Here is a 25,934-nt window from a genome sequence, read left to right as displayed (position 1 = left end):
CAATCAACCAACCAATCAACCAACCAATCATCCTACCAATCATCCTACCAATCGACCAACCAACCAATCAACCAACCAATCAACCAACCAATCATCCTACCAATCGACCAACCAACCAATCAACTAACCAATCAACCAACCAATCAACCAACCAGTCAACCAACCAATCAGCCAACCAATCGACCAACCAATCAACCAACCAATCAACCAACCAATCGCCCAACCAATCGACCAACCAATCGACCAGTTACCTTGAGGGCTACTGAGCTGATGATTTCTAATTAAACTAGTATTGAAAAGTACACTGATAGTCATAAAGAATGTAAATCATCGTTACACCTGTAGTTCTGTACTGAGGATATCAGTCGGTAAAACCTTCCATGTAGGCTCCACCATGTTCGGCAGAAACCCTGAAATCTGATCTGAACAGAACAGTGTGTAGCTTTGACTCACCCCTGAAGCTGTTCATGATTTCAATCAATCAATCAATCAATCAACTTTATTTCTAAAGCACTTTAAAAATTGACACTGTCGATCAAAGTACTGTACATGTTAAAACACAATAAAAATAAAGTATAAATAAAATATAAATAAAATGTCCACAGTTATCGTTTAGATCTGAACATCCTGAAGACATCCACTCTTTATTTTATGTAAACTGGGGTCAATAAGAGTTTAATTCACCAGTTTTAATCTCATTAGCTTCTCTTCCTTTGAATGCATTGTTTCTGCTCCTTCCTCGCCTGTTTTTCCTTCATCAGTCCTCCCACCGCCTCCATCGTTGTCTGCTCTGTTTACCTGTCCTCATCGAGCTCGTTACATCAGCAGACACCACATAACTGTCTCTTCTCGTCAGCGCCACATTATTTCTGCATAATTTTTATTTTCTCCACCACTCGGTGTTTTGCTGCAGGCAGGAAGTATTGCATGGAGCTGCTGAACATGTTAAATGCGTCCTAGTTCACTCTCTCTCTCTCTGGCTATTTCACACCTGACTGCTTCCTCCTAATATCTCTCCACTCCCAATGCAGTGCTACACAACAGTCATTAATTGCAAGGAGAGGGAAATCATATTCTCTCTCCGCTGAAAAAACAATAAAAAAACGCTGTGGGTTCTAGACTGAGTGGCGAGCGCCGTGCACGAGTTAATATGTGCTCTGCTGCCTGCAGCTACAGCAGCAGAACCATTCATAAAACATTAAACTGTGATATTTTTATTTGTCGAGCAAAGAAAACCGAAACACTAAAAAAACAGGCAAGCACAGAGTGATTTTCAGCATATTTATGTCTGACACAGCGCTGTTGGTTCCTCTTTCACTGTCAAACAGTTAAATGTAGTTCTATTAACTGAACATGTGCAGAACATCAACAGTATTTCATGTTTTCTGTGCATTTAAATCCACTTTGTGCACCTTTAAAGCTCGGGCGGGCATTATTGTGTGGCATCAACTGTGAACGTGGTTTCATTTGAGTGCTTTGGGAGAAAATGTTTCAGACTTTAACCGATCACAGCTCCATCAGCCAGAATGGACAAACAGTGTAAAGAGCAACAAAATGCACAGCAAGACTATACTTTGAGAGTTAAATCCAGTCTGAAGCAACATGTGGGTTTTACACATTTAAAACTCATCTTAAAGGCTTAGAGCAGAGATGGGAGAAGAACTGCAGGAGGAGAGACGGATTATCAAAGTTGTTTGTATTTTCTTACATATTGTTTGATTAAATTGAACTCATTTTAATTCCATGTTATTTAGATTTTTTATTTTATTGTATTTTTTGCTATGTATTTATTTTTTAGTGTTGAAATGTATTTATTATTATTATTATTATTAATTTTTTATCATTATTATTTTTTCCTCCAGCTTTAGGACTTTTTAACTCATAAAGTCTCATAAAAAATATGTCATTTGCTTTTTATTGCAATTACTGCTCCTGTGAAGTTATGAGGCTTTGTTTTTCCCCTTTTTCTTTATTTTTTATTATTTCTTTTTTAAAATGTATTACTCTGAGAAAGTCTGTTTTTATTTAGTTTTGTTTGATTTTATTTATTTATTTATTTACTTATTTTTATTTTGTTATATTTTGGTTTATTTTAGTAAAGTTTTGTTTATTTTTTGGCCTTTTCCAGATTTCTGTTGACTCCAGCTTTAAGATTTCTAAAGTCATGAAGTCTCATCAAAACAAAACAAACAAACCTGTCAGTTGCTGAATATCACGGTTCCTCTGCTACTACTGGGTCACTTGTTTCTTCCCCATTTTTCTTTATTTATTGATTTATTGCTCCAAAATGTTACCAGGTCGTCTGAGTCCTGTATTGAGTCTGAAGTCAGTCCTTCTCAGATGTAAGAAAAGCTCTGAATCCATCATTATTGTTCTTTAAATGGGCTCCAGTCGATCTGCAGCTGTCATTATGTGCTGTAAAACCTAAATGTTCACCGTTATGGATGTGTAAATTGGTGGATGCTCTTATCAGGAATAGAATAACTGCAGCAGTGCACGTCCTTTATTTTTTCTGCTCCATTCACCTCCTGCTTTACTTCAGCGTTTAAACTCGTCCTCCTCGTCCATATTTCTTCTTCTATTTTCTCTCCTACATTTCCCAGCGGCTGAATGAGATTTTTTTTTCTTTCTTTTGGTCCAGTTCACTTCATAACTGCCTTGACAAGTCCTGCATTGATTTCTCTTGCAGATTAGAATTGATTTGGCTCTTCGCTGTATTTTCCTTTCTGTTTGGTTTCTTCCCGCTATGATGAGCATTTTTCAGCTTCCATTCATCAGAGTGACGTTTTCAATGTTTGGCCCCTCAGGAACCAAACTATGCTACACTTTATGACAAAAAGCAACACCAAGAGCTGAGGGACCAAAGCAAACACCTGAACACTGGGAGGAGATGCTCATGAGGTTTTCTTGTGTTTGTGCAGAGGCGAAGACGTCCCCGCTACCGTCCTCCAACGCTCCACAGAAGGCCGAAGCTCCAGTGGGCAGAGCTGCCAGAGTGCTCACCTTCTTCTCCCCCCTGCTGTTAGGAATGCTGCTGCTGTTCGTGTGGTGAGTAGAAGGACGACTGATCACCTGTCGGCAGGTCGATGGCCGTCTGCTGATGTCCAGAACAGGTTCAATAGAGCAGGAGCTGTTGATGACTCTGCTGTTCCTCATGTTCTTCATCCTCAGGAACCTGGTTTCATTCTGGCCAAGCATTCGTGCTGCATTTCATTCACCTCTGTTTTTACTGAAACTGTCCAATAAAAGCAAAATATGGCCAAAAAAATCATTTTTAAAAGGTGATATAATCCCTCTAAGCTCTAATGCGGTTTGATTGGATCATTTGTTGGTGACTCGGGTTGAAAAACACTCAGCTAAACTACTAAACTGTATCTGACATGGTTAAAACTAGATCCACATTAAGAATAATGGATGATGGATGGATGGATGGATGGATGGATGGATGGATGGTTGGATGATGGTTGTTTGGATGTTGGTTGGTTGTTTGGATGGTTGGTTGGTTGAATGGATGGATGGTTGGTTGGTTGGTTGGTTGGTTGGTTGGTTGGATGGTTGGATGTTGGTTGGATGACTCATTTATGATTGTTCTGTATTTTAAATGCTACTTACATACGGTGAGAAATTAAAGGAAAAACCTGGACCGTCCTGCCATCTGTTGGGTCTGTTATGCATTTTTCTTGTCTTCTTAGAGGAAAGAATCTCTTTAAACTCTTTAGAAGTCCTAAGTGATCAATTTTATGCTGTAATGAAACATTTCTATTTCTTGTGGGGTGCTTCCCATCCATTTGGCACAAGGTGGTCACTGAATGGTTTGATTAGTTTGAGAATAATGTGAAAATATGACACCAGTTTGGACCACCGTGTTAGACGATGCTCTCCACCATCATCTAAACACTAAATAAGGGAATATTTTTGGGGAAATGTTCAGTTCCGGGTATTTGGAGAGTCAGTATTGAGGAGTATTGACGCTGTTCTGGTGTCACATGGTTTCCCAGCACCTCCCTGAGAGACTTGATTTTTCCTTTAATTTGTCACCTGTGTCCTGTAGAAAAAGCTGAAGTCTGATTTCTTCTTGTGTCTCTGTCCCCAGATGTAAATGTCTTATTCCTGAAGGGTGACGAGGAGAAGAGGAGGACGAGGAGGCTGGTATTTTTCTATTTTGCACATGTTTCCAGGATACAGTGCATCGATCATTTCTGTCCATCAGTTACTCACTAGAATTCCCACGATATAAAATCAGACGATGACAAATGCGACTCAGCATTTTTGATTAAAGGTGATAAGGAAATTCTTCAGAGGAACTTTAGACAACAGCATCATCATCAACAACAACAACAACAATAGCAGCAGCAGCAGCAACAGGAGCCACAACAGCAGCAGCAGTAGTGACATCACCACACAGTCCTCTGCTGCCCCCTGGTGGCATGGATGTGCCACAGCAGACTGATCCGGTTCAGTTTGGGAAGCTCCTCTTCACAAAAACAAGCCCTCAGAGACAAACAGCATCTCTTCGTTACCTTTTTTTGTTCTTTTATCCATTCATTGATAGTCTTACTTTACCCTCTTCTGTAAGCGCAGCGCCGTACACACAAACACACACACACACAGGTATAGATTGGTGTGTTTGTGTGTGCGGTCTCAGTAGCGCTCCCTATACAGCTTAGTCATCATGCCAAAGACTCAACTTACTCCCACACTTCAGTGGTTTCCCAAACAGTTCCTGAAGCTTTTCTGAAGCCCGTGCCTGATGGAGAAGAAGAACGTGAGGAACCCTGTAGCTGCTGTTTAAAGCCACCAGATAAAACAATCAGACTCTGATTCCGCCTCCGAATCCAACCAATGGAGCCGTTTTATTTTGTTTTTCGATACGAGGACTAACACTTTGAAGAATCCAGTAACGGTAGTCTGGCTTATTAGACCGGTAGCTTTACGTGCTTTCAGAGACTGGAGGAGGACCTGGATTGTAAAAAATAAAAATAAAAAATCAAATAAAGTGGATTTGAGACTGAACACTTCTTTTCCCACCCATCTGTTTTTCAGTTTGACTTTTGTTGACAGCGACGGTTGGTTCTTGAATTCTCTGTTGGTTTTTGTTTTTCTGCTCTGTGCTGTAAAATACAAAAACACAAACAGTCTGCTTTTCCAAATTCCTTTACAAACATTAAAAAATGTCTTTTTTTGCAGTTTACATTTCAATAGCCAATATCAGCAGTTAATATTATGTTATTCAAAGGAATATTGATGTGTTTATTGTATTTTTGATTTTATGGACAAATAATAAAAAGACGCATTTAGGGCTTTAGTTTGTTTTTGTTTTTTATTTTCATAATGGCTTAATTCTCCTTGATCCTATTTTGTAAACTATGATATGTAACTTTAACATTGAACAAAAAGTTTATTATTTAATAATAATAATAATGTATGTATTAGCAGTAGAATGTCGTAACCTGTACCTGGGGTCTTTTTTATAGATGTATATACAATGACAGGTTTCAACCATTAAATGTGACCATTTCACAATGAATTCTGACCGCTGGCCTCATTCACAACATCTGGAGGTGTTTAAACTCTAACCCTAGCCCTCAGACTGAGGATCCACGCTGTTTTCTGCTGGTAGAACAAAGATGAAGGCATCGGTAGCAGACGACACATTTAGTCCCACATTCAGCCACAAACAAACTCTGCTTCATTTCAGGTTTCACTCATCAGTGTTTGTGACCTCGCAGATGGATTTCTGGGTTTTTTGTGATTACAGATTCAGATGAGACTGAGTGATCAGTGAAGGTAGATTCTATCGTTTCTGGACTAAAGTGCTGTTTGGGTGATGAATTATTCTTTCTTTGTTTTAATTTAGTTGAGTTTTTTAAATATATTTTTAAATCAAGAAATGTCGGCTGTTTGATGTTTGATGTTTGTTCTGAGTGACAGCTGGAGGAAGGCAGCTTTTAAAATGAACATAGAAGTAAATAAAATCATTAAAAGTCAGATGGAGACCAGGTCTGCAGGAATGTTTGAGCTTCTGTGAGGTGAACAGAAGTTACAGCAGTGCTTTTCCTCATTAATTCACAATAATCATGATCTTCATCAGATGATCTTATTAACCGCTGAGAGTGAAGCCAGCAGGTGTGTCATTATAAGAAGGTTTACTCAGGGACTGGGATTTAATTTCCCACTCCTGAACATTTCACACAGAAATACTTTTTTATCCATTACATTTATTTCACAGCTTCAGTGACGTTTAAAATGAATATTTTATAAAATGGATGCTGTAACAGGATTTTAAAATGCAGCACAGCGTTAAAGATTCAAACGTTTTTGTCCTCTGATGATGTTCCAGATGTCCAGGAGTTGTTATCAGATGCTGATATTTTCTTTTTAGTAAAGGTTCAAATGATTTAAGCTCTCATTGAAAATGTGCTTCAATGAAAGATAGACTTGGGCATCAGGACTTCCTTTTTCTTATTTAATCTGCTGTCTATCTGCTGGATATAAAGCTGTATATAAAGTAGTTGTATATAGTAGTAAAGTAGTTGTATATAGTAGTAAATACAACAGTAACATACTGATGCTTCAGTATTAATATTCTAATGATGCCACAGAGGATCATATTCCACCTGGAGGGACCAGACTAGTACTTATTTAATACTGTGACTACATTTTGCAGGTAATATCTAATATGTGTGTGTTTTCACTTTTTAAGCAGGATGTTTTTTCAGTATTTTTCTCCTTCCATCACTGCTGGTCACAAATCAAAGCATTGAACTGAAATGAGGGTGAAACATTACAGTTCATCTTCTGAGTGTCTGTTTTCTGTAGAATCTCACAGGTTCAGGTTTGGTTTGTCTTCCTGAGGATGCTGCTCAAGGTAAAGTCAGTAATGTTCATCATTTCTGAGGAGCTTTAGTTCAGAGTGAAGATCAGCTGTCAGATCATCATCTCCAACTCTGGATCCATGAAATGAGGGTGACCATGAGGCTGTCCATGTCACAGTTCTGAGCATGTGTTTCAAAGTCAGAGTAACAGAAAGCAAAGCTGAGTTACGTGGTATTTCTGATGCTGAATGGATTCCCTGTCTGTCTTCCTGCTGTTCCTACTGACAGAATCCATCCTGGTCTGAAGCTCTGAGCAGCTTTCAGTCTCTGTCTCCTTGTTGACCTGCTGCACCCCGCAGTAGGAGCTCCTTCACCCGCAGAGGAACATCTCTGATCTCTGAATGAGTCCTTCCAACAAACACCTTCAGATGAGGTGCAGACATGAGATTCCTCTCTCATATTTACAGATAATTCCAGTTTATTATATATATTATTGTTTAATTTATCATTTCCATCACTTATGACAACAAGCATGGAGACATACTGGATATCAGATGATCAAACAGGAGCTGCTCAGACGTTTACCATCAGATCTCATCCACCTCTGGGTGGACCAGTTTCTACAGTACAGTTGGTCAGAGTTTCCCTTTTGACCTTTCCATGTGGCTGCTTCTGTCTGTCCTGAATCTGTCTCACCATCTCCTTCTTTCCCTCCAGCTCTCTTTCTTTCATTATTCTGACAAGTTCTGGCAGGCCGATTTGGAGAGCGAGGACAAATCAATACACCATCTAACAGCTGTCAGCTGGAGTCCTGAGTGTGTGCAGAGTGGATCTGCTGCCGTGGAATCGCTTTCATTACTCTTTTCTTCCTTCTCTTTGCTTATACCGGCTTTCTGTTTTTAATAGTGTGTCAATGAGAAGTCAGTTAATATTTACAGTGACGGTGGATGAGGACAGGTTTGCTGTTCCTCTGTATTAATGTTCAGCCTTTCTCTGCTCTGGTAGCTAATAAACAGTCCATAGAACTGATATTTAAACCTTTGAAGCTGTAATTGAATCACAGTTGAGCTGTTCAGCCGTGCTCTCTTTGTCTGCAGCGCTGTGTGATCCATATTAACCTCCTCTATATGAGGAGCAGAGTGTGTGTTTGCCATCTAGAGCTGTCAGTTCCACGCGCCTCGCTCTGCTCTAATAACTAGTTTGACCTTTCACTGGAAACTGAAGGAATGACACAATCTCTGCTTCCCTCTCAGTCCTGCCCCGGCTTCTGGCTTCACCTCTTTAAACACTCCGACCCTCTCCTCTTTCTGTCTTCCTGAACTTCTTCTTCTTCTTCCTGATATCTCAGGGCACAGTCTCCCATCATTCTCCCATCTGAGCACCACTTTATTTTTCACACCATTTTCTAGCAACAATAAAAGCAATTTCTTAAAGTTTCAATAGAAAATGGTTTGACATTGTTTTCTAGATTTTGAAGTCAGAAAACTCGTTCTGTTGTATACTGGACATGTTGTACAATCTTAAATAGAAATTATTTTGTAAAATTTTAAATTGTGAGTTGTTGTTTTAGCTCCAAACAAAGCAGGAAATCACAAAAAAGTTCAATTGAAAGATACTTTTCCCCTCTGATCTCAGGAGGATATCATTGGAGTGTTTTAGTGGAACGCAGTGCACAATGACACCACTGCCAACTATGAACTCACATAAAAAACAACAAAAAAACAACAAATAATACATTTTATAAGCACATACTAAGTTGCAGAGTTAGACTGCCACAGTTTCTGCATTTATTACATACAATTCTAGCAATATCTTAACGTGCAATCTTTTTTTTCCATAACTTTAAAATGATTTCCAGATTCAAAACTTCATCATTATTTATGTTTTTGTAGAATTATCAGAACATTCCTGTTTGTCCACCGGACGGCAGCAGGCTGTGCTCTGTCCGTGGTGCTGAAACACTCCAATAGACTCTCTCCATGGTGCTGAATTATTCAAACCCAAACCTCTGGTTCTGTTTCTCCTCTTTCTCTCATCCTCATGTGACCCATGAAGCTGACCGTTACGATGAATGTCTGCAGCCGTACATCACGCTGGACGCTTTCCTGCCTGATACTCAGAATACTTAACATAAGTGTCCCTTGTCTATTGATTACTAACTCAGTAGTGCTTGTTTCATATCACAAGAAATGTAACTTGAAAGCACATTAATGGGAACAAAAACACAGGCAGACATTTCATATCAAGCTCTGAGTTTCTCTCCATCCATGTGGACAGAATGCTAATAAAGTCGTCTACTCAAGCTAACCCATTACAGAACTGTTCCAAAGAGCTCGTCATCCTTCTGCATCCAGCTCACATGCTGATGACAACACTTGCTGGCTCTGATGTCTGTGAAGCGCTGGAATTGTAAATCAGCGCCACCAGATGAGGGTCACGTTGCCCTTCTTCACAGCTACTGCTGGAACATTGCTGTCCAACATGAGCGTCAAACTGGAGCTTCTTCTGCAAATTGCAGTGATTCTTGTGACTGAGGAAGTGCTGCTTGTTTTCCTCACAAAATTTAGATCATTCCACAGACTCAGAATGCAAAATATGCATCTCCAATGAGTCACATGTTGTCTGAGCCAGTCTGTTCCTGTCTGTAGCAGTTTATCTGTGTTCTCCCCCCTTTAAAAGCCAGACAGCTCATTGCAAAGCCCAAACAACATGATCCAGAACATTTCACGGCAGGGTCGTGTTTTCCACCCGGAGGTTTCTCTGAAAAGCAGACGTGTCTTTGAAATGACAAGGCAACCCCCACGCTGCAGAAAACTGGAATAAATCAGCACACATCAGTGGAACAAAGAGCGACAAGCCTGAACAAACCCCTAAACAGACAGTCAGAGGGCAGACACAGCATAAATGCAGAATAAAGGAAGGAAAAATACAAACTGCAGACTGAATCTGAAATTCTAAATGATGGCCTGAAGTGTTCACATTAAAGCCGTTGCATTATCAGGGATTAGACTGGTCATTACTGACAGAATCACAGATCTTTAATAGAGACATTATTCAAATTGGATTTTTTTATGAGTGCTGAAGTTTAAATTTATTACAGGAGAAGTTTAAACGTTTTAATCCGACACCTCGATCTAAAAAAACCTTCCCCTCAGCAGGTTTGTCTGATTTGAAATACGGGAACTGATATTATTCTGCCAGTCAGGGTTCAGTCCTGGGATCATTCTGTCTGTCAGAAATAGGATTTTAATTAAATGACTGGAACATTCTTTTATTCATCAAAATGAGGTGTATTTAAGGACATAATGTGATGTTTTTTTTCTTGAAAACTGATTCAAGTTGAATAAACTCTCACTGAGATCACAGTTTTGTAATGATCTGTAAATTCCCATTAATCTGTCACGTGTCTTTTTACAGTGTTCAGTTCTGTGGTCTCTTTCCCCCTCTAGTGGAAGCTACAAGCAATTCAACTCCTAAATCCACTCATAAATTATCTATATCAGGTATTTAAAAGACACCATAAACAGTTTTCTTTACTGCAGTTGTGTCACTTTTTCTGCTTCTTTGTCCCTACAATCATGAAGTAAACAGACTAATCCTCTCATCAGAACATTTCTTCAACGTGATTTCATACAAACAGGAGAACAAAGTTTTACTTCCTTCATTGCTTCCTAGTTTATAGTTGCTCTCAGGTCTCTAGTTGAACAAAAAACTAAATAATAATAGAAAATATGTACATATGGAACCTGAAAATGTGGATCAAATCATTGCATTTAAGGACTTTTCCAGCACTCAGATATTCCTACCAGTGAGATTTACTGTGTTTAATTTAATTTTAGTGGTTGATTAAAGTTGAAAAAGCTCACATGTTGTAATAATTTACAGTCTCACTCAGAGATAGAAGAGGGTTGAAGGAGCTGTGTTTAAATGACATTTTAAAGAAGAGGAAACCTATAAAAGTGCACATAAGCGTGATTTAAGGTTTGATATTTAAGTGTTCCATTCTCTGTAGGTTGTGATTTACATTTTATACCTTTAGAGGAAGATTCTTTGTCGTGTCTTTTATTTATGGGGAGCTGACATTTATCAGGAAATTAAACTACATGTAACTGTTTTTTAAATTATGGCACACGGAAGATCGGGGGAGGAAACCTCCACATCATACACTGGATTAGGTTTTGTTTTTAATAATTAGGAGACCAGTTATTAGACCCAACCACATCCAGGAGAGATGTAGGACCAGATGTCATCCTTTCTGCCCAGCAGCCACACATCTGGACTCATTGGTGTTTTTTCCTAGTTCCTACTTACTATAAAGGTAGCCAGAACAACGAGAGAAGAAGGAACCAGCAGAGAGGACAGAAGCTGAATCAAGACGGAGCACCAGTGGAAAACTAAAGTACTCTGGTGGTAGAGAGTTCTGGCATATCTGCACTAAAGTGATTTTTAACATTTAAATGCTTACGTTTATTTTAATACAAACTAAATCAGAACTGTGACAGAATGGAAGGAACCAGGTGTCTTGGACAAAACCCTCTGGTTGAAGTGGACTCAGTTCTGTGGACGCAGCTCTGAGTGGTCGATCTGTGTGAAGCAGCAACATCCGGAAAGAAATGACAGAAATGTTTGTTCTCCCAGACAGTAGAGTGGTAGGTCTCAGAATGTAGGACACATCTGTAGGTGGGTGGAATTTATTTATGATTTGGATGAACCGTCCTACAGACCTGCCTTCAGGTTGGTGTGATGGTTTCTGATCTGGTCACTCTCATACTCCAAATAACTTACAGCTTTGGATTTAAGGTTTTTAAACAGCTGTGTTCCCCGTTTCCTACCTCTGATGCTTTTATTTTCTTCTTAAGGCTGTAATAGGCAGCTGTTTAGTTGATTCAAACCTGGTTAACAAAGGCCATCTCTCTGTATCCCTCCTCATGACTACGCTCTGGTCTTCTCACAGTTCTCTCCTTTCAGGTGTTGCTGAGCAGGAATTTGGTCTTTATTTGTATATTATGGGTTTTGTGAATCTGCGGTGTTTCATTTTTCTACATTAGTTTATTATTTTTTAAAATCGTCTAACTCTACCTCATTGGTACCTTTGATAATTAGGAAAATATTATGCACTTTACAGCAGAGAAAAAATATATAAACATATTTTTCTCATTAAAAAATAGTAATGGTGACTCAAAAAATGTTGGCTATCAGGTAGGAGCTATAATTTTTTCAGTTAAAAAAATCATAGTTGTAAACAGAGTATATTGTAAGATGTTTTCATGTTTTCTAGAAGATGATGCAATTATTTAACCATGATCATAAAATTCTAGCAGAATTATCAGTGTTGAAGGTCTGTTGTCATTTCCAAAGATGTGTACTGTAAAGCATAATTACACCAAACCTTTTTCTTTTGTTTTCTTTTGTTTTTCTTTTCTGGATAATATTTTACCTGTAATTCCATCTCTGACCTGCGGGCGGCAGCGGCGCGCCGCCGAGCGTCAACACTGCCACCAACCTCCACCACAGAAGAAGAATCCGGCAGTAGGATGCAGAGAGATGGGGTGAGTAGCTTTATATTTTCAACCGGTTCTCACTCAAAAATGGCTAAATGTATTGCATACAGAAAATGTTACCTTTATTTGTGTGCTAAAATGCAAAGGGAGGCGTGTCATGACGTGTAACCCTCTGTAATTTTATCAGAGCTCATCGTGACAGCAGCTGTCCGCCTACACAAAGCGGTTAGCCTGTTAGCTCCGAGCTAGCAGTTAGCTCCGAGCCAGCAGTTAGCCCGTTAGCTCCCAGCTGAAAATTAGCCTGTTAGATCCGAGCTGGCAGTGATGTTATCGCTGAAATAAAGCGAATTAGCAGTTTTATCTTTACAACACCTTAAAATGTGACTAGCGAGCTAATAAAGCGGACCTTAGCAGTAGTACAGCCTGCTAGCAGATGACAAAAATGACCAGCTAATTAAATTTTCATCCATAACAGCAGAACATTTGGAGGTTTTAGTTGTTCTTCAACAGAGAGAGAGATGGAGCTGTTAGATGAGCTGCTGTAACGATGGGATGGATCACAGTGTGCCATCACACTCTGTCCTACATTTCACTGAGTTACACCAGAAACAGAGAGCTATTTTTATATTCCCTCAGGGTTCAAAATAAAGAGTCTGTTGCAGTGTATCAGTGTTTCGCAGCTGTACTGGTTTGAATACAGAAAACTTCTGGTAAAGTAAAAATGATCTGATGAAGTAGTTGCACTGAAATAATCCATACTGTTACTAAATATATTTTATTTAAGTTGCATGTTGAGCTTCCAGTGTTGTTTATCATTATAAACACACAACGAGCATAAGTCTGTCTGAAAAAGCTTCTCTCCATTCACACACAAGAAAGCATCTGACCATCAGATGGATCTCTGGATAACTGAGCCGTGCATATTTTTATTATTATTATTATTATTGTTGTTGTTATTATAACCCTCGTTACCTATCAGCTAACCTTGCCTCAGTTTGTTTCGTGATGATTGCTGAGTCTGCCAGCAGAAAGACAGGAAAGGAGAGAGGAGTGAGGAAATGTTAGGGGATATTTCTGTAGTTTTGAATAAAACATTTTAAAATGTTCAAGGGAAACTCATCATTTATTGATTTCTTACAGATTGACTGAAGTGTCCCGTTCATGATCTGCTTTTTGAAGTGTGACAGTTTTTATGTTTTTATCTCCATTTCTAAAATGCTGACCTTATTCCTTGTTCCACTTTAAACCAGCCTAATTATGTGGAGTAGTTGGACAGAAACTAGGATGCATCTGATCACAGCTCCTTTGCCACTCTTACTACCTGTACAAACACACACCATAAATGTTCCCACAACAACAACAACACTGCGCTCTCTTCCATCAGCGATGTAACTGACTCTGGATCTGCACTTTCTTCTCATGAATGATTCAACAGCGTCTGACAACCAATGAAAAGATGCCCTACTTATGTAGAAATGTTCTCTTGAACCATCCATTATCCATCCCACCAGTTAGTCCAGCTACGGAGCTTCATCTTTCTGGTCCTACCAGCCTCAAAAAGTTTAAAGAAGACAGCTTTAATGCTTTCTGTTGCTTTCATCTCCTGTTTCTGGCAGTAAGGTGGATAAATCAGATCCACACTGTAAAGCCACGATAACCCGGATTAGTCTGACCTCTGAAAGTCACATTGTTTTAAGGTCTTCTATCAGTTATATGAACATCAGATAAATTATTATCTGTGTTCTAAGAACGGCAGGTGACCGTGGTCAGTAGCCAGGATGCTAGTTTTTATCAGGTATTCAGGGATGTTAATAACCAGATTTATCAGGAACATGATCACAGTCAGAGGTCAGACAGCCGGGATAACGGTGCACATCAAACACAATCATAGTTCTGACGTCTTTTTTAAATGAAAATTCCATTTAAAAGGTTGGATTTTAGTGAACAGCTTTTTTGACATCATTTATTCAGTGTTTGGAGGAAAGACAGGCGCTTCAGTGTGTTCTCATCCTAAATCTCACCGTCTTCTTGTCTCTGCAGTATTGAACAATCTTATCACACCTTCCAGACGTTCTTCTCGTCAGACAGGACTGGTCTTTATTTTGTTTCATGTTTATTGTTCTCCCAGTTTCTAGGTTTTACTCTGTTCTGTGCAGAGAGGAATCACAACCTAAAGTGTGGTAGATTTATAATGAGTGAACCAAAGCGTCTTTATTTCTTGAAGGTTTCCTGTTGGGTAGTTTAGCTGATAGTTACTGTAAGCAGAGTAGCTTTTATCAGGGTTTATTTTATGAACTTAAAAACAGACTGTATTTCAGTCCTTTGGGTTTAATATAATATGGAAATTTAATCTGTTGGCACTAAAAAGAAGCATAATTAGTGTAAAGATAAAAGCTTCAGCCGAATGCTCTGAACACAGAGGTACAGAAGCAGTTTGAGGTGTGTGTTTGTTTCTGTTCAAACGTTTGCCCAGATAGAGTCATCCATGATGTGCTCTTCCTGTTTTTCTCCACACATGGTGACCAGCGGTACCTCCTCTGGTCCCATCATCTTATCTCCTCCTAATCTGTCTCCTTCCTTCCCCTCCAGTCTACCTGAATCTTGCTGACCTTTGATTGGCCCCTCCAGCCGTCCGTCAACATGCAGGGATTCTACTCCAAGCTCGACTCGTCCCCGTCCTCGTCCCCGCTGCTGGGGGTGGGTATGGGGGGAGATGGCGGTCCGGTTCCCCTCAGCCTGGCGGTGGAGACGGAGAAAGCCCAGGCGCTCCTCCAGACCTTCAGCTCTGCCTCCCTGCTGGCCTCAGCAGGTCTGGGGATGTTCTGCGTGGTGGCCGACCACGCCCTCCAGCTGTCCGTCATCCAGCACCACCTGTGGCTGCGCGCCGCCTTGGACAACGCCACGCACGGATTGGTGGGTCTGTGGTCGTGGGCCGTCGTCATTGGACTGAGGAAAAAGAGCGATCTGTATGAGGTGCTGCTGGCCGGACTTCTGGCATCAATCATAGACCTGGACCACTTCTACATGGCTGGATCCCTGTCCCTGAAGGTAGGACTGGAACCTGCACTGAAGGAACTGATTACACCTGTCCACAGGGTATTTATAGGACACCTGTCCACAGGGTATTTATAGGACACGTGTCCACAGGGTATTTATAGGCCACGTGTCCACAGGGTATTTATAGGACACGTGTCCACAGGGTATTTAAATGGCCACGTGTCCACAGGGTATTTATAGGCCACGTGTCCACAGGGTATTTATAGGACACGGTGACCACAGGGTATTTATAGGACACGTGTCCACAGGGTATTTAAATGGCCACGTGTCCACAGGGTATTTATAGGACACCTGTCCACAGGGTATTTATAGGACACCTGTCCACAGGGTATTTATAGGACACGGTGTCCACAGGGTATTTATAGGACACCTGTCCACAGGGTATTTATAGGACACGGTGTCCACAGGGTATTTATAGGACACCTGTCCACAGGGTATTTATAGGACACGGTGTCCACAGGGTATTTATAGGACACCTGTCCACAGGGTATTTATAGGACACCTGTCCACAGGGTATTTATAGGACACCTGTCCACAGGGTATTTATAGGACACGTGTCCACAGGGTATTTATAGGACACGGTGTCCACAGGGTATTTATAGGACACCTGTCCACAGGGTATTTATAGGACACGTGTCCACAGGGTATTTATAGGACACGGTGACCACAGGGTATTTATAGGACACGGTGTCCACAGGGTATTTATAGGACACGGTGTCCACAGGGTATTTATAGGACACGGTGTCCACAGGGTATTTATAGGACACGGTGTCCACAGGGTATTTATAGGACACGGTGTCCACAGGGTATTTATAGGACACGTGTCCACAGGGTATTTATAGGACACGGTGACCACAGGGTATTTATAGGACACGGTGTCCACAGGGTATTTATAGGACACGTGTCCACAGGGTATTTAAATGACCACGTGTCCACAGGGTATTTATAGGCCACGTGTCCACAGGGTATTTATAGGACACGGTGTCCACAGGGTATTTATAGGACACGGTGTCCACAGGGTATTTATAGGACACGGTGACCACAGGGTATTTATAGGACACGGTGACCACAGGGTATTTATAGGACACGGTGACCACAGGGTATTTATAGGACACGGTGTCCACAGGGTATTTATAGGACACGGTGTCCACAGGGTATTTATAGGCCACGTGTCCACAGGGTATTTATAGGACACGGTGTCCACAGGGTATTTATAGGACACCTGTCCACAGGGTATTTATAGGACACGGTGTCCACAGGGTATTTATAGGACACGTGTCCACAGGGTATTTATAGGACACGGTGACCACATGGTATTTATAGGACACGGTGTCCACAGGGTATTTATAGGACACGTGTCCACAGGGTATTTATAGGACACGTGTCCACAGGGTATTTATAGGACACGGTGTCCACAGGGTATTTATAGGACACGGTGTCCACAGGGTATTTATAGGACACGGTGTCCACAGGGTATTTATAGGACACGGTGACCACAGGGTATTTATAGGACACGGTGACCACAGGGTATTTATAGGACACGGTGACCACAGGGTATTTATAGGACACGGTGTCCACAGGGTATTTATAGGACACGGTGTCCACAGGGTATTTATAGGACACGGTGTCCACAGGGTATTTATAGGACACCTGTCCACTGGGTATTTATAGGACACGGTGTCCACAGGGTATTTATAGGACACGGTGTCCACAGGGTATTTATAGGACACGGTGTCCACAGGGTATTTATAGGACACCTGTCCACAGGGTATTTATAGGACACGGTGTCCACAGGGTATTTATAGGACACCTGTCCACAGGGTATTTATAGGACACGTGTCCACAGGGTATTTATAGGACACGGTGTCCACAGGGTATTTATAGGACACGTGTCCACAGGGTATTTATAGGACACGGTGTCCACAGGGTATTTATAGGACACGGTGTCCACAGGGTATTTATAGGACACCTGTCCACAGGGTATTTATAGGACACGTGTCCACAGGGTATTTATAGGACACGGTGTCCACAGGGTATTTATAGGACACGGTGTCCACAGGGTATTTATAGGACACGGTGTCCACAGGGTATTTATAGGACACGGTGACCACAGGGTATTTATAGGACACGGTGACCACAGGGTATTTATAGGACACGGTGACCACAGGGTATTTATAGGACACGGTGTCCACAGGGTATTTATAGGACACGGTGTCCACAGGGTATTTATAGGACACGGTGTCCACAGGGTATTTATAGGACACCTGTCCACAGGGTATTTATAGGACACGGTGTCCACAGGGTATTTATAGGACACGGTGTCCACAGGGTATTTATAGGACACGGTGTCCACAGGGTATTTATAGGACACCTGTCCACAGGGTATTTATAGGACACGGTGTCCACAGGGTATTTATAGGACACCTGTCCACAGGGTATTTATAGGACACGTGTCCACAGGGTATTTATAGGACACGGTGTCCACAGGGTATTTATAGGACACGTGTCCACAGGGTATTTATAGGACACGGTGTCCACAGGGTATTTATAGGACACGGTGTCCACAGGGTATTTATAGGACACCTGTCCACAGGGTATTTATAGGACACGTGTCCACAGGGTATTTATAGGACACGGTGTCCACAGGGTATTTATAGGACACGGTGTCCACAGGGTATTTATAGGACACCTGTCCACAGGGTATTTATAGGACACGGTGTCCACAGGGTATTTATAGGACACGGTGTCCACAGGGTATTTATAGGACACCTGTCCACAGGGTATTTATAGGACACGTGTCCACAGGGTATTTATAGGACACGGTGTCCACAGGGTATTTATAGGACACGTGTCCACAGGGTATTTATAGACACGGTGTCCACAGGGTATTTATAGGACACGGTGTCCACAGGGTATTTATAGGACACGTGTCCACAGGGTATTTATAGGACACGGTGTCCACAGGGTATTTATAGGACACGTGTCCACAGGATATTTATAGGACACGGTGTCCACAGGGTATTTATAGGACACGTGTCCACAGGGTATTTATAGGACACGGTGTCCACAGGGTATTTATAGGACACGTGTCCACAGGGTATTTATAGGACACGTGTCCACAGGGTATTTATAGGACACGTGTCCACAGGGTATTTATAGGACACGGTGTCCACAGGGTATTTATAGGACACGGTGTCCACAGGGTATTTATAGGACACGGTGTCCACAGGGTATTTATAGGACACGTGTCCACAGGGTATTTATAGGACACGTGTCCACAGGGTATTTATAGGACACGGTGTCCACAGGGTATTTATAGGACACGTGTCCACAGGGTATTTATAGGACACGTGTCCACAGGGTATTTATAGGACACGGTGTCCACAGGGTATTTATAGGACACGTGTCCACAGGGTATTTATAGGACACGGTGTCCACAGGGTATTTATAGGACACGTGTCCACAGGGTATTTATAGGACACGGTGTCCACAGGGTATTTATAGGACACGTGTCCACAGGGTATTTATAGGCCACGTGTCCACAGGGTATTTATAGGCCACGTGTCCACAGGGTATTTATAGGACACGTGTCCACAGGGTATTTATAGGCCACGTGTCCACAGGGTATTTATAGGACACGTGTCCACAGGGTATTTATAGGACACGTGTCCACAGGGTATTTATAGGACACGGTGTCCACAGGGTATTTATAGGACACGTGTCCACAGGGTATTTATAGGACACGTGTCCACAGGGTATTTATAGGACACGTGTCCACAGGGTATTTATAGGACACGGTGACCACAGGGTATTTATAGGACACGGTGACCACAGGGTATTTATAGGACACGGTGACCACAGGGTATTTATAGGACACGGTGTCCACAGGGTATTTATAGGACACGTGTCCACAGGGTATTTAAATGGCCACGTGTCCACAGGGTATTTATAGGCCACGTGTCCACAGGGTATTTATAGGACACGGTGTCCACAGGGTATTTATAGGACACGGTGTCCACAGGGTATTTATAGGACACGGTGTCCACAGGGTATTTAAATGGCCACGTGTCCACAGGGTATTTATAGGCCACGTGTCCACAGGGTATTTATAGGACACGGTGTCCACAGGGTATTTATAGGACACGGTGTCCACAGGGTATTTATAGGACACGGTGACCACAGGGTATTTATAGGACACGGTGACCACAGGGTATTTATAGGACACGGTGTCCACAGGGTATTTATAGGACACGGTGTCCACAGGGTATTTATAGGACACGGTGTCCACAGGGTATTTATAGGACACGGTGTCCACAGGGTATTTATAGGACACGGTGTCCACAGGGTATTTATAGGACACCTGTCCACAGGGTATTTATAGGACACGGTGTCCACAGGGTATTTATAGGACACGGTGTCCACAGGGTATTATAGGACACGGTGTCCACAGGGTATTTATAGGACACCTGTCCACAGGGTATTTATAGGACACGTGTCCACAGGGTATTTATAGGACACGGTGTCCACAGGGTATTTATAGGACACGGTGTCCACAGGGTATTTATAGGACACCTGTCCACAGGGTATTTATAGGACACGTGTCCACAGGGTATTTATAGGACACCTGTCCACAGGGTATTTATAGGACACGTGTCCACAGGGTATTTATAGGACACGGTGTCCACAGGGTATTTATAGGACACGTGTCCACAGGGTATTTATAGGACACGTGTCCACAGGGTATTTATAGGACACGGTGTCCACAGGGTATTTATAGGACACGTGTCCACAGGGTATTTATAGGACACGGTGTCCACAGGGTATTTATAGGACACGTGTCCACAGGGTATTTATAGGACACGTGTCCACAGGGTATTTATAGGACACGGTGTCCACAGGGTATTTATAGGACACGTGTCCACAGGGTATTTATAGGACACGGTGTCCACAGGGTATTTATAGGACACGTGTCCACAGGGTATTTATAGGACACGTGTCCACAGGGTATTATAGGACACGTGTCCACAGGGTATTTATAGGACACGGTGACCACAGGGTATTTATAGGACACGGTGTCCACAGGGTATTTATAGGACACGGTGACCACAGGGTATTTATAGGACACCTGTCCACAGGGTATTTATAGGACACCTGTCCACAGGGTATTTATAGGACACGTGTCCAACAGGGTATTTATAGGACACGTGTCCACAGGGTATTTATAGGACACGGTGTCCACAGGGTATTTATAGGACACCTGTCCACAGGGATTTATAGGACACGTGTCCACAGGGTATTTATAGGACACGGTGTCCACAGGGTATTATAGGACACGGTGTCCACAGGGTATTTATAGGACACGTGTCCACAGGGTATTTATAGGACACGTGTCCACAGGGTATTTATAGGACACGGTGTCCACAGGGTATTTATAGGACACCTGTCCACAGGGTATTTATAGGACACGGTGTCCACAGGGTATTTATAGGACACCTGTCCACAGGGTATTTATAGGACACGGTGTCCACAGGGTATTTATAGGACACCTGTCCACAGGGTATTTATAGGACACGGTGTCCACAGGGTATTTATAGGACACCTGTCCACAGGGTATTTATAGGACACGTGTCCACAGGGTATTTATAGTAGAAAAGTAGCTGGGAAAAAAACAGTAAAGGACACCTGAGTTTATTTGGATCTTTATTAGAAGTTGAAGGATTTGGTGTTTTCAGGGCTGATACTGATCATTAGCAGTCATGGAGACCAATAACTGATCAGTATTAGCTGATTCTAAATGGAGAATAATACAGAAAGAGCTGCCATTATTTGTGTGGTTGTGTAGCCATTTAAACAGTGATGTGGGTGGAATGTGGCTCAGAGAGAACAGAATGATGATCAGAGCCACATTTTAAAATTAAACTGTTTTTCTAAAGGTCTTCTTTTTTAATGCATTACTGATATTCTATAAATACTAAATACTGGATGTGATCGTATTCCAGAGCACTCAGCCAACCCCACAGGTGTTTGTTAGATGTGCATTAAAGTTTGAATCTCCTCCAACATCATTACGAGATTAGAATGCTGATGAATGATGACCACACATTACTGATCTTTTATTAATCAAAAGAAGACTGCAATAATTGTTTAAAATGTAAAAAGTCCTGGTTATTCATTGTTTTCAACCAGTTTCTGCTGAGATCTCATCATAAAGCATCAACCCTGTTTAAGCAGACACTGAACATCTGGTTTTTCATGGATCTGTGCAACAGAAGGGACTGTTTTTTAGGGCTGGACCCCAATATCCAAATATTTGGTATCCAAACATGTATTTTGAGATCTGAATATTTAGGGTTAGGGTTCGACTCTTCACTTCGTTTGTCCTTATGATCCAAACCGATCCTAAAATTTGGATATTTGTCAGTAATTGGGGCTGAATATCCAGAGACCTGAAGTTGCTCGTCGGGCCAGTCCGACTGTTTTTATTAAAATGTTTTATTTTGTGTGGGTAAGAATAAGTTTGAACATTGATATGTGAAATAAAACGGCTGTATCTGTACCAGGAGGATAAAGCTTTTATACTAGAAACCACTAGTACCTTTAAAATACACACTCCATGTGTGAAATGATGTAACATGTGACTAAATGTGAATCCACCGTCCATTTGTCCTTTCAGGCTGCCGTCTCCCTCCCCCAGCGCCCCCCTCTCCACTGCTCCTCCCTCATCCCGGTCATCTGTCTCACCCTCCGCTTCCTCATGTGGATCGGACGCCTCAAAGACGCGTGGTGCTCGTTGCCGTGGATGCTCTTCATCTCCATGGCGACGCACCACGTCCGGGACGCCGTGCGCCACGGCCTGTGGGTGTGTCCGTTCGGCAACACGGCGCCGCTCCCCTATTGGCTGTACGTCAGCACCACGGCGACGCTGCCTCACCTGTGCTCGGTGCTGATGTACCTGACAGGAACCAGAGACGTGATCTCCACCAAACACGGGGTGGCCATCGACGTGTAGAGGAGACACCAGGAGGAAAACTTCTTTAATACTTGAAACCATCAGAGGAAACATCTCTGAAGAAAAACGCTGAATTGTTTTTTTTGTTTGGTCAGAAAAGGACGAGAGAACGGTTGCTATGGAAACAGAAAACGCTTCTGAAAATGTGGGTTTTCGAGGACGGAGACGCGTGTACAATAGAGAACGACCTTTTAAACATTCCAGTACGAGTGGCAGCCGTGGACTCTTTCTGCTGTACGTGGATACGTGTGGGAGTGACCCTTTAAAGCTTCTGCAGCTCCATCAGACCTTCTGCTGTCTGCTCATCTACACAAACCCTGAAACACATTCACACACCGAGCTATCACCAGTCACATTTTACCATCACCATCCAGAAGAACCAAAGGTCCACCAGCGGCTGCAGGACGCTGACGTGTTGTTAGAACCAGAACCAACGGTCTGATCTCCTGCTGTGCATTGAACTGGTTTAAAGACATCCGATGCACACGTGGAGTTTTTGTAAGGTTTTTTATAGATCACTGTCACATTCCACAGAAGGACAGATCAGTCACAGCTAAAGGAATCCATCACCTCTCAGACTCATTCAGCTGCTTGGAGGAACCTCACAGTCCAGAAACCAGAACATTTCCTTCAGGAGACCCTGGTCTGGAGCAGGATGTTGAAGCTGTGGTGATGCTTAGAGGTAAAAGCTGGACATGGATGCAGGAACCAGAGGAACTACCTGGTCCATCTGCTGCTGTGAGAGGATTCCACTGTGCAGACTCTGTGCTCAACCTGCTGAACAACACACATCACTAGCTGGTGTTCCTGGCTTCCTGCTCTTTTCTTTCTTATCAAACATTAAAGTCAGTTATTACAGGAGAATCTGTGATGAACATTCAGTGTTTAATGTCAGTGTGAGGTTGATGGTGTCCACAGTGACAGAACAGAGAAAGGGAAGCTGACCAGATGCTCCATGGCAGCAGTAATGTAGTCAGACCACATGTTCATTGAATGAAATATAAAACAGAGAACAGCAATGGCTGTATGATGTTCCATTATTCTGCTGTACAGTTCAGTCTACATGATGGAAGCTCCTGTTAGTTCTGGGGTTATGGAAGCTTAAGGATTTGGAGTTTTTAATGTATTATTTATTAAAATGAATTCTTCACGTGAATACTGTCCTCCACTTAGACAATAGAGAGTCATTCCACTGTAGAGTCATTAACAGTATTATTTATAATAACAGGTTGTATTATTATTATGGGATGTAGAAGTCTGAGTGTCAGCTACACGTTCTCAGTGTAGGAGGATGGAGGACTCAGAAAGCTCCTGATCATGGGACTCAAAAGTTTCCACAACAAATGTTTTATTTTTACGGTTTTGTGATTCAGGTTGTAGTGAAGGCGTCTGTCCACCAGGTGGCGGCTTTAGTTCCACTTTTAATGTTGATCTTTGAGTTTCTTTCGATGAAGATGAGTCAGAGTGAAGCGTCGGGACTTTAAAATGAGTAAGACAAGGATGAGGACGTTAATGTGGCTCTGATCAGGTCCTAGATGACTAACTGTCCATGTGGGTTCATTTAAAAACTGTGGGTTTTTTTTTCTTGTTTTGATGGTTTTAATTCATAAAAGTGCATTTTTTGGGTGGTTTTAATGTGTTAAAGTGTATTTTTTGTTCATGCATTCTGTGTTTTTTGCTTTGCTGCTGCTGCACTATCATCTGTATCTGAACTACTGTAAATATGAAGGACTGGAGTTCATGTTTTTGCTGCAGAAGATACAGAAAAGGGATGGAAGTGAAAGAAAATGACTAGAAAGCTGGAGTTTAAGTGAAGCTAATTCACGGTTTTCTAATGACAGCCAGGTTCCACTAAAACAACGCCACAGCTGATGGATGGATTTATTACTGCTGCTTTTATCTACATCGTGAATTTAATTCATGCAATATGTTGAATTTTGCACATTTTAAGTTTTTTATGTTTGAATTCTGTTTTGTTAAATCTGTTTTTGGATTGAACACTTTTTATTTGTAAAGTCAGAAAGTAAACGTAGTAATAAGGATTTAACAAGTTTTAATGTCGTGTTCTTTTCTCTCAATAAAATATATCCATACATGCTGTTGGTGCTTCAGTTCATGCACTCAGAATGGTTTAAAGACTTCAGGCTGGGCCTCATTGAACTGCTTTTTATTTCAGTATTGAGACAGAAAATTCATACTGGAACCACTTAGTTTTATTATCAGTACATCTGAGTTCAAATGTTTTCTTTCATAATTTACTGTTTAAAACTTTTCCTTAAAGCCTACATCTACAGATTAAAAGTGCTTTTATTGACAGAGACCCAGAGTGGTTTTCTGGTTAGTTGGTAAACTTGAAGTGAATTTTTGCAGTTTTTCCTTAGAAAATAAAAGAATTGGCGTTGCCGGGCCCCACCGCTCTGTCCATTTTTGCCCTCTGGACTCGCATTGGGTCCCGGCTCCGGTTACCTCTGGCCGGCCTCCGGTGGCGGCCTGCCCGGTGATGGGCTGGTTGCCGTCCCTTCGGTGGGGCGCTCTGCCCCTGTGTCTGGCTTCCTGGCTGCTTGGGGCCGTCGGCCCCCCCTGGGGGTGGGGGGTGGGGTGTGGGGGTTTGGGTGGCGGGTGGATCCTCTTGCCCCGGGCTGCCTGGGTCGGTTCTGGCGTGCTGGGGGTGTCGGTGGCTGCACCCTCTTGTCTTCGGGGTCCGTGTGGTACACGGTGGCCCCGGTTGCTCTCTGGGGGCGCTGCCCCGTGGCTCCTCGGCCTGTGGGGGGGGGGGTGCCCTGTCGGCTTGGCCCTGCATTGCTGTGATGGCTGTTCTGGGCTTCGGGGTCTTTCACACTTGCATGTGCATGTTTGCTCAGGTCCCACCAGCTCCTGTCGAGTTCCACTGTTGAGCAGTGATGGGACCCGCCGGAATGTGCTGAGACTCTCTCCAGAGTCTAATCTCAAACTAAACCCTCTCTCCTTTTCTCTAGTATCTTCCTCTAGTATCTTCTGGCCTATTCCACTCTATACTAACATGACACCCACAACTATGGTGTTCAGTACTGTCTGGCTAATTATTCACTTATTTATTTATTTGTTTGTTTGGTTTTCTGTTCTCTTGTGTATGTGTTTGCTTGTTTGTCTTATTGATGGGTAATTATTAGTTGGGAATAACACAACACCTGATATTCTTCAGCTGTAATAGCACCGCTTGCTAGTCCCTGTCCCTGTCCATCCCCTCTCATCCTGTCCACCCTTTGTTTCCCCTCACATCACCACTGAGGTGTAGCACTGCCCTCCCTGGCTCTTAAACAGGGAAATGTAATAAAGAGTGTCAGCTTAGCTTTCAGGGAGGACTGGTGATGGTCACATGCATGCACTAAATAATAAAATATTTGGCTGCAAGACTAAAATATGCATTAATCTCATAAAGTGTTGACACCCCTTCCATGGAGTTAAACAATGAGAATAAATGCAGACAAAGGAAAAAAAATAAATAAATAAAAGAATTAAACGATCAATGCTGACTCATTTTAAGATGAGATCTGAAGATGATCTTATCTGTGT

General features: G+C 42.2%; 2 protein-coding genes across 2 annotated transcripts in view; both read left to right on the top strand.

The window, feature by feature from the left end:
* Nucleotides 1–5,527, top strand: part of cntfr (ciliary neurotrophic factor receptor) — a 278,017-nt gene extending 272,490 nt beyond the window's left edge. The window contains exons 10-11 of the mRNA XM_051938344.1: nt 2,922–3,048; nt 4,094–5,527. Coding sequence (XP_051794304.1) covers nt 2,922–3,048; nt 4,094 — 128 coding nt within the window. The 3' untranslated portion in view covers nt 4,095–5,527. The remainder of the gene's footprint in view (nt 1–2,921; nt 3,049–4,093) is intronic.
* A 6,746-nt stretch (nt 5,528–12,273) lies between these two features.
* On the top strand, nt 12,274–24,480 carry tmem267 (transmembrane protein 267). The gene is made up of 3 exons (XM_022208590.2): nt 12,274–12,364; nt 14,906–15,364; nt 22,047–24,480. Exons 2-3 carry the CDS (start codon nt 14,957–14,959, stop codon nt 22,380–22,382), a joined length of 744 nt encoding a protein of 247 aa, XP_022064282.1. The 5' UTR covers nt 12,274–12,364; nt 14,906–14,956; the 3' UTR covers nt 22,383–24,480.
* The last annotated feature ends 1,454 nt before the right edge of the window (nt 24,481–25,934 follow it).

This window comes from Acanthochromis polyacanthus, chromosome 18, assembly GCF_021347895.1.
Source record: "Acanthochromis polyacanthus isolate Apoly-LR-REF ecotype Palm Island chromosome 18, KAUST_Apoly_ChrSc, whole genome shotgun sequence".
Taxonomy (NCBI): Eukaryota; Metazoa; Chordata; class Actinopteri; family Pomacentridae; genus Acanthochromis; species Acanthochromis polyacanthus.
The sequence above is the reverse complement of the archived record's forward strand: the minus strand, read 5'-3'. Positions and strand labels throughout refer to the sequence as shown.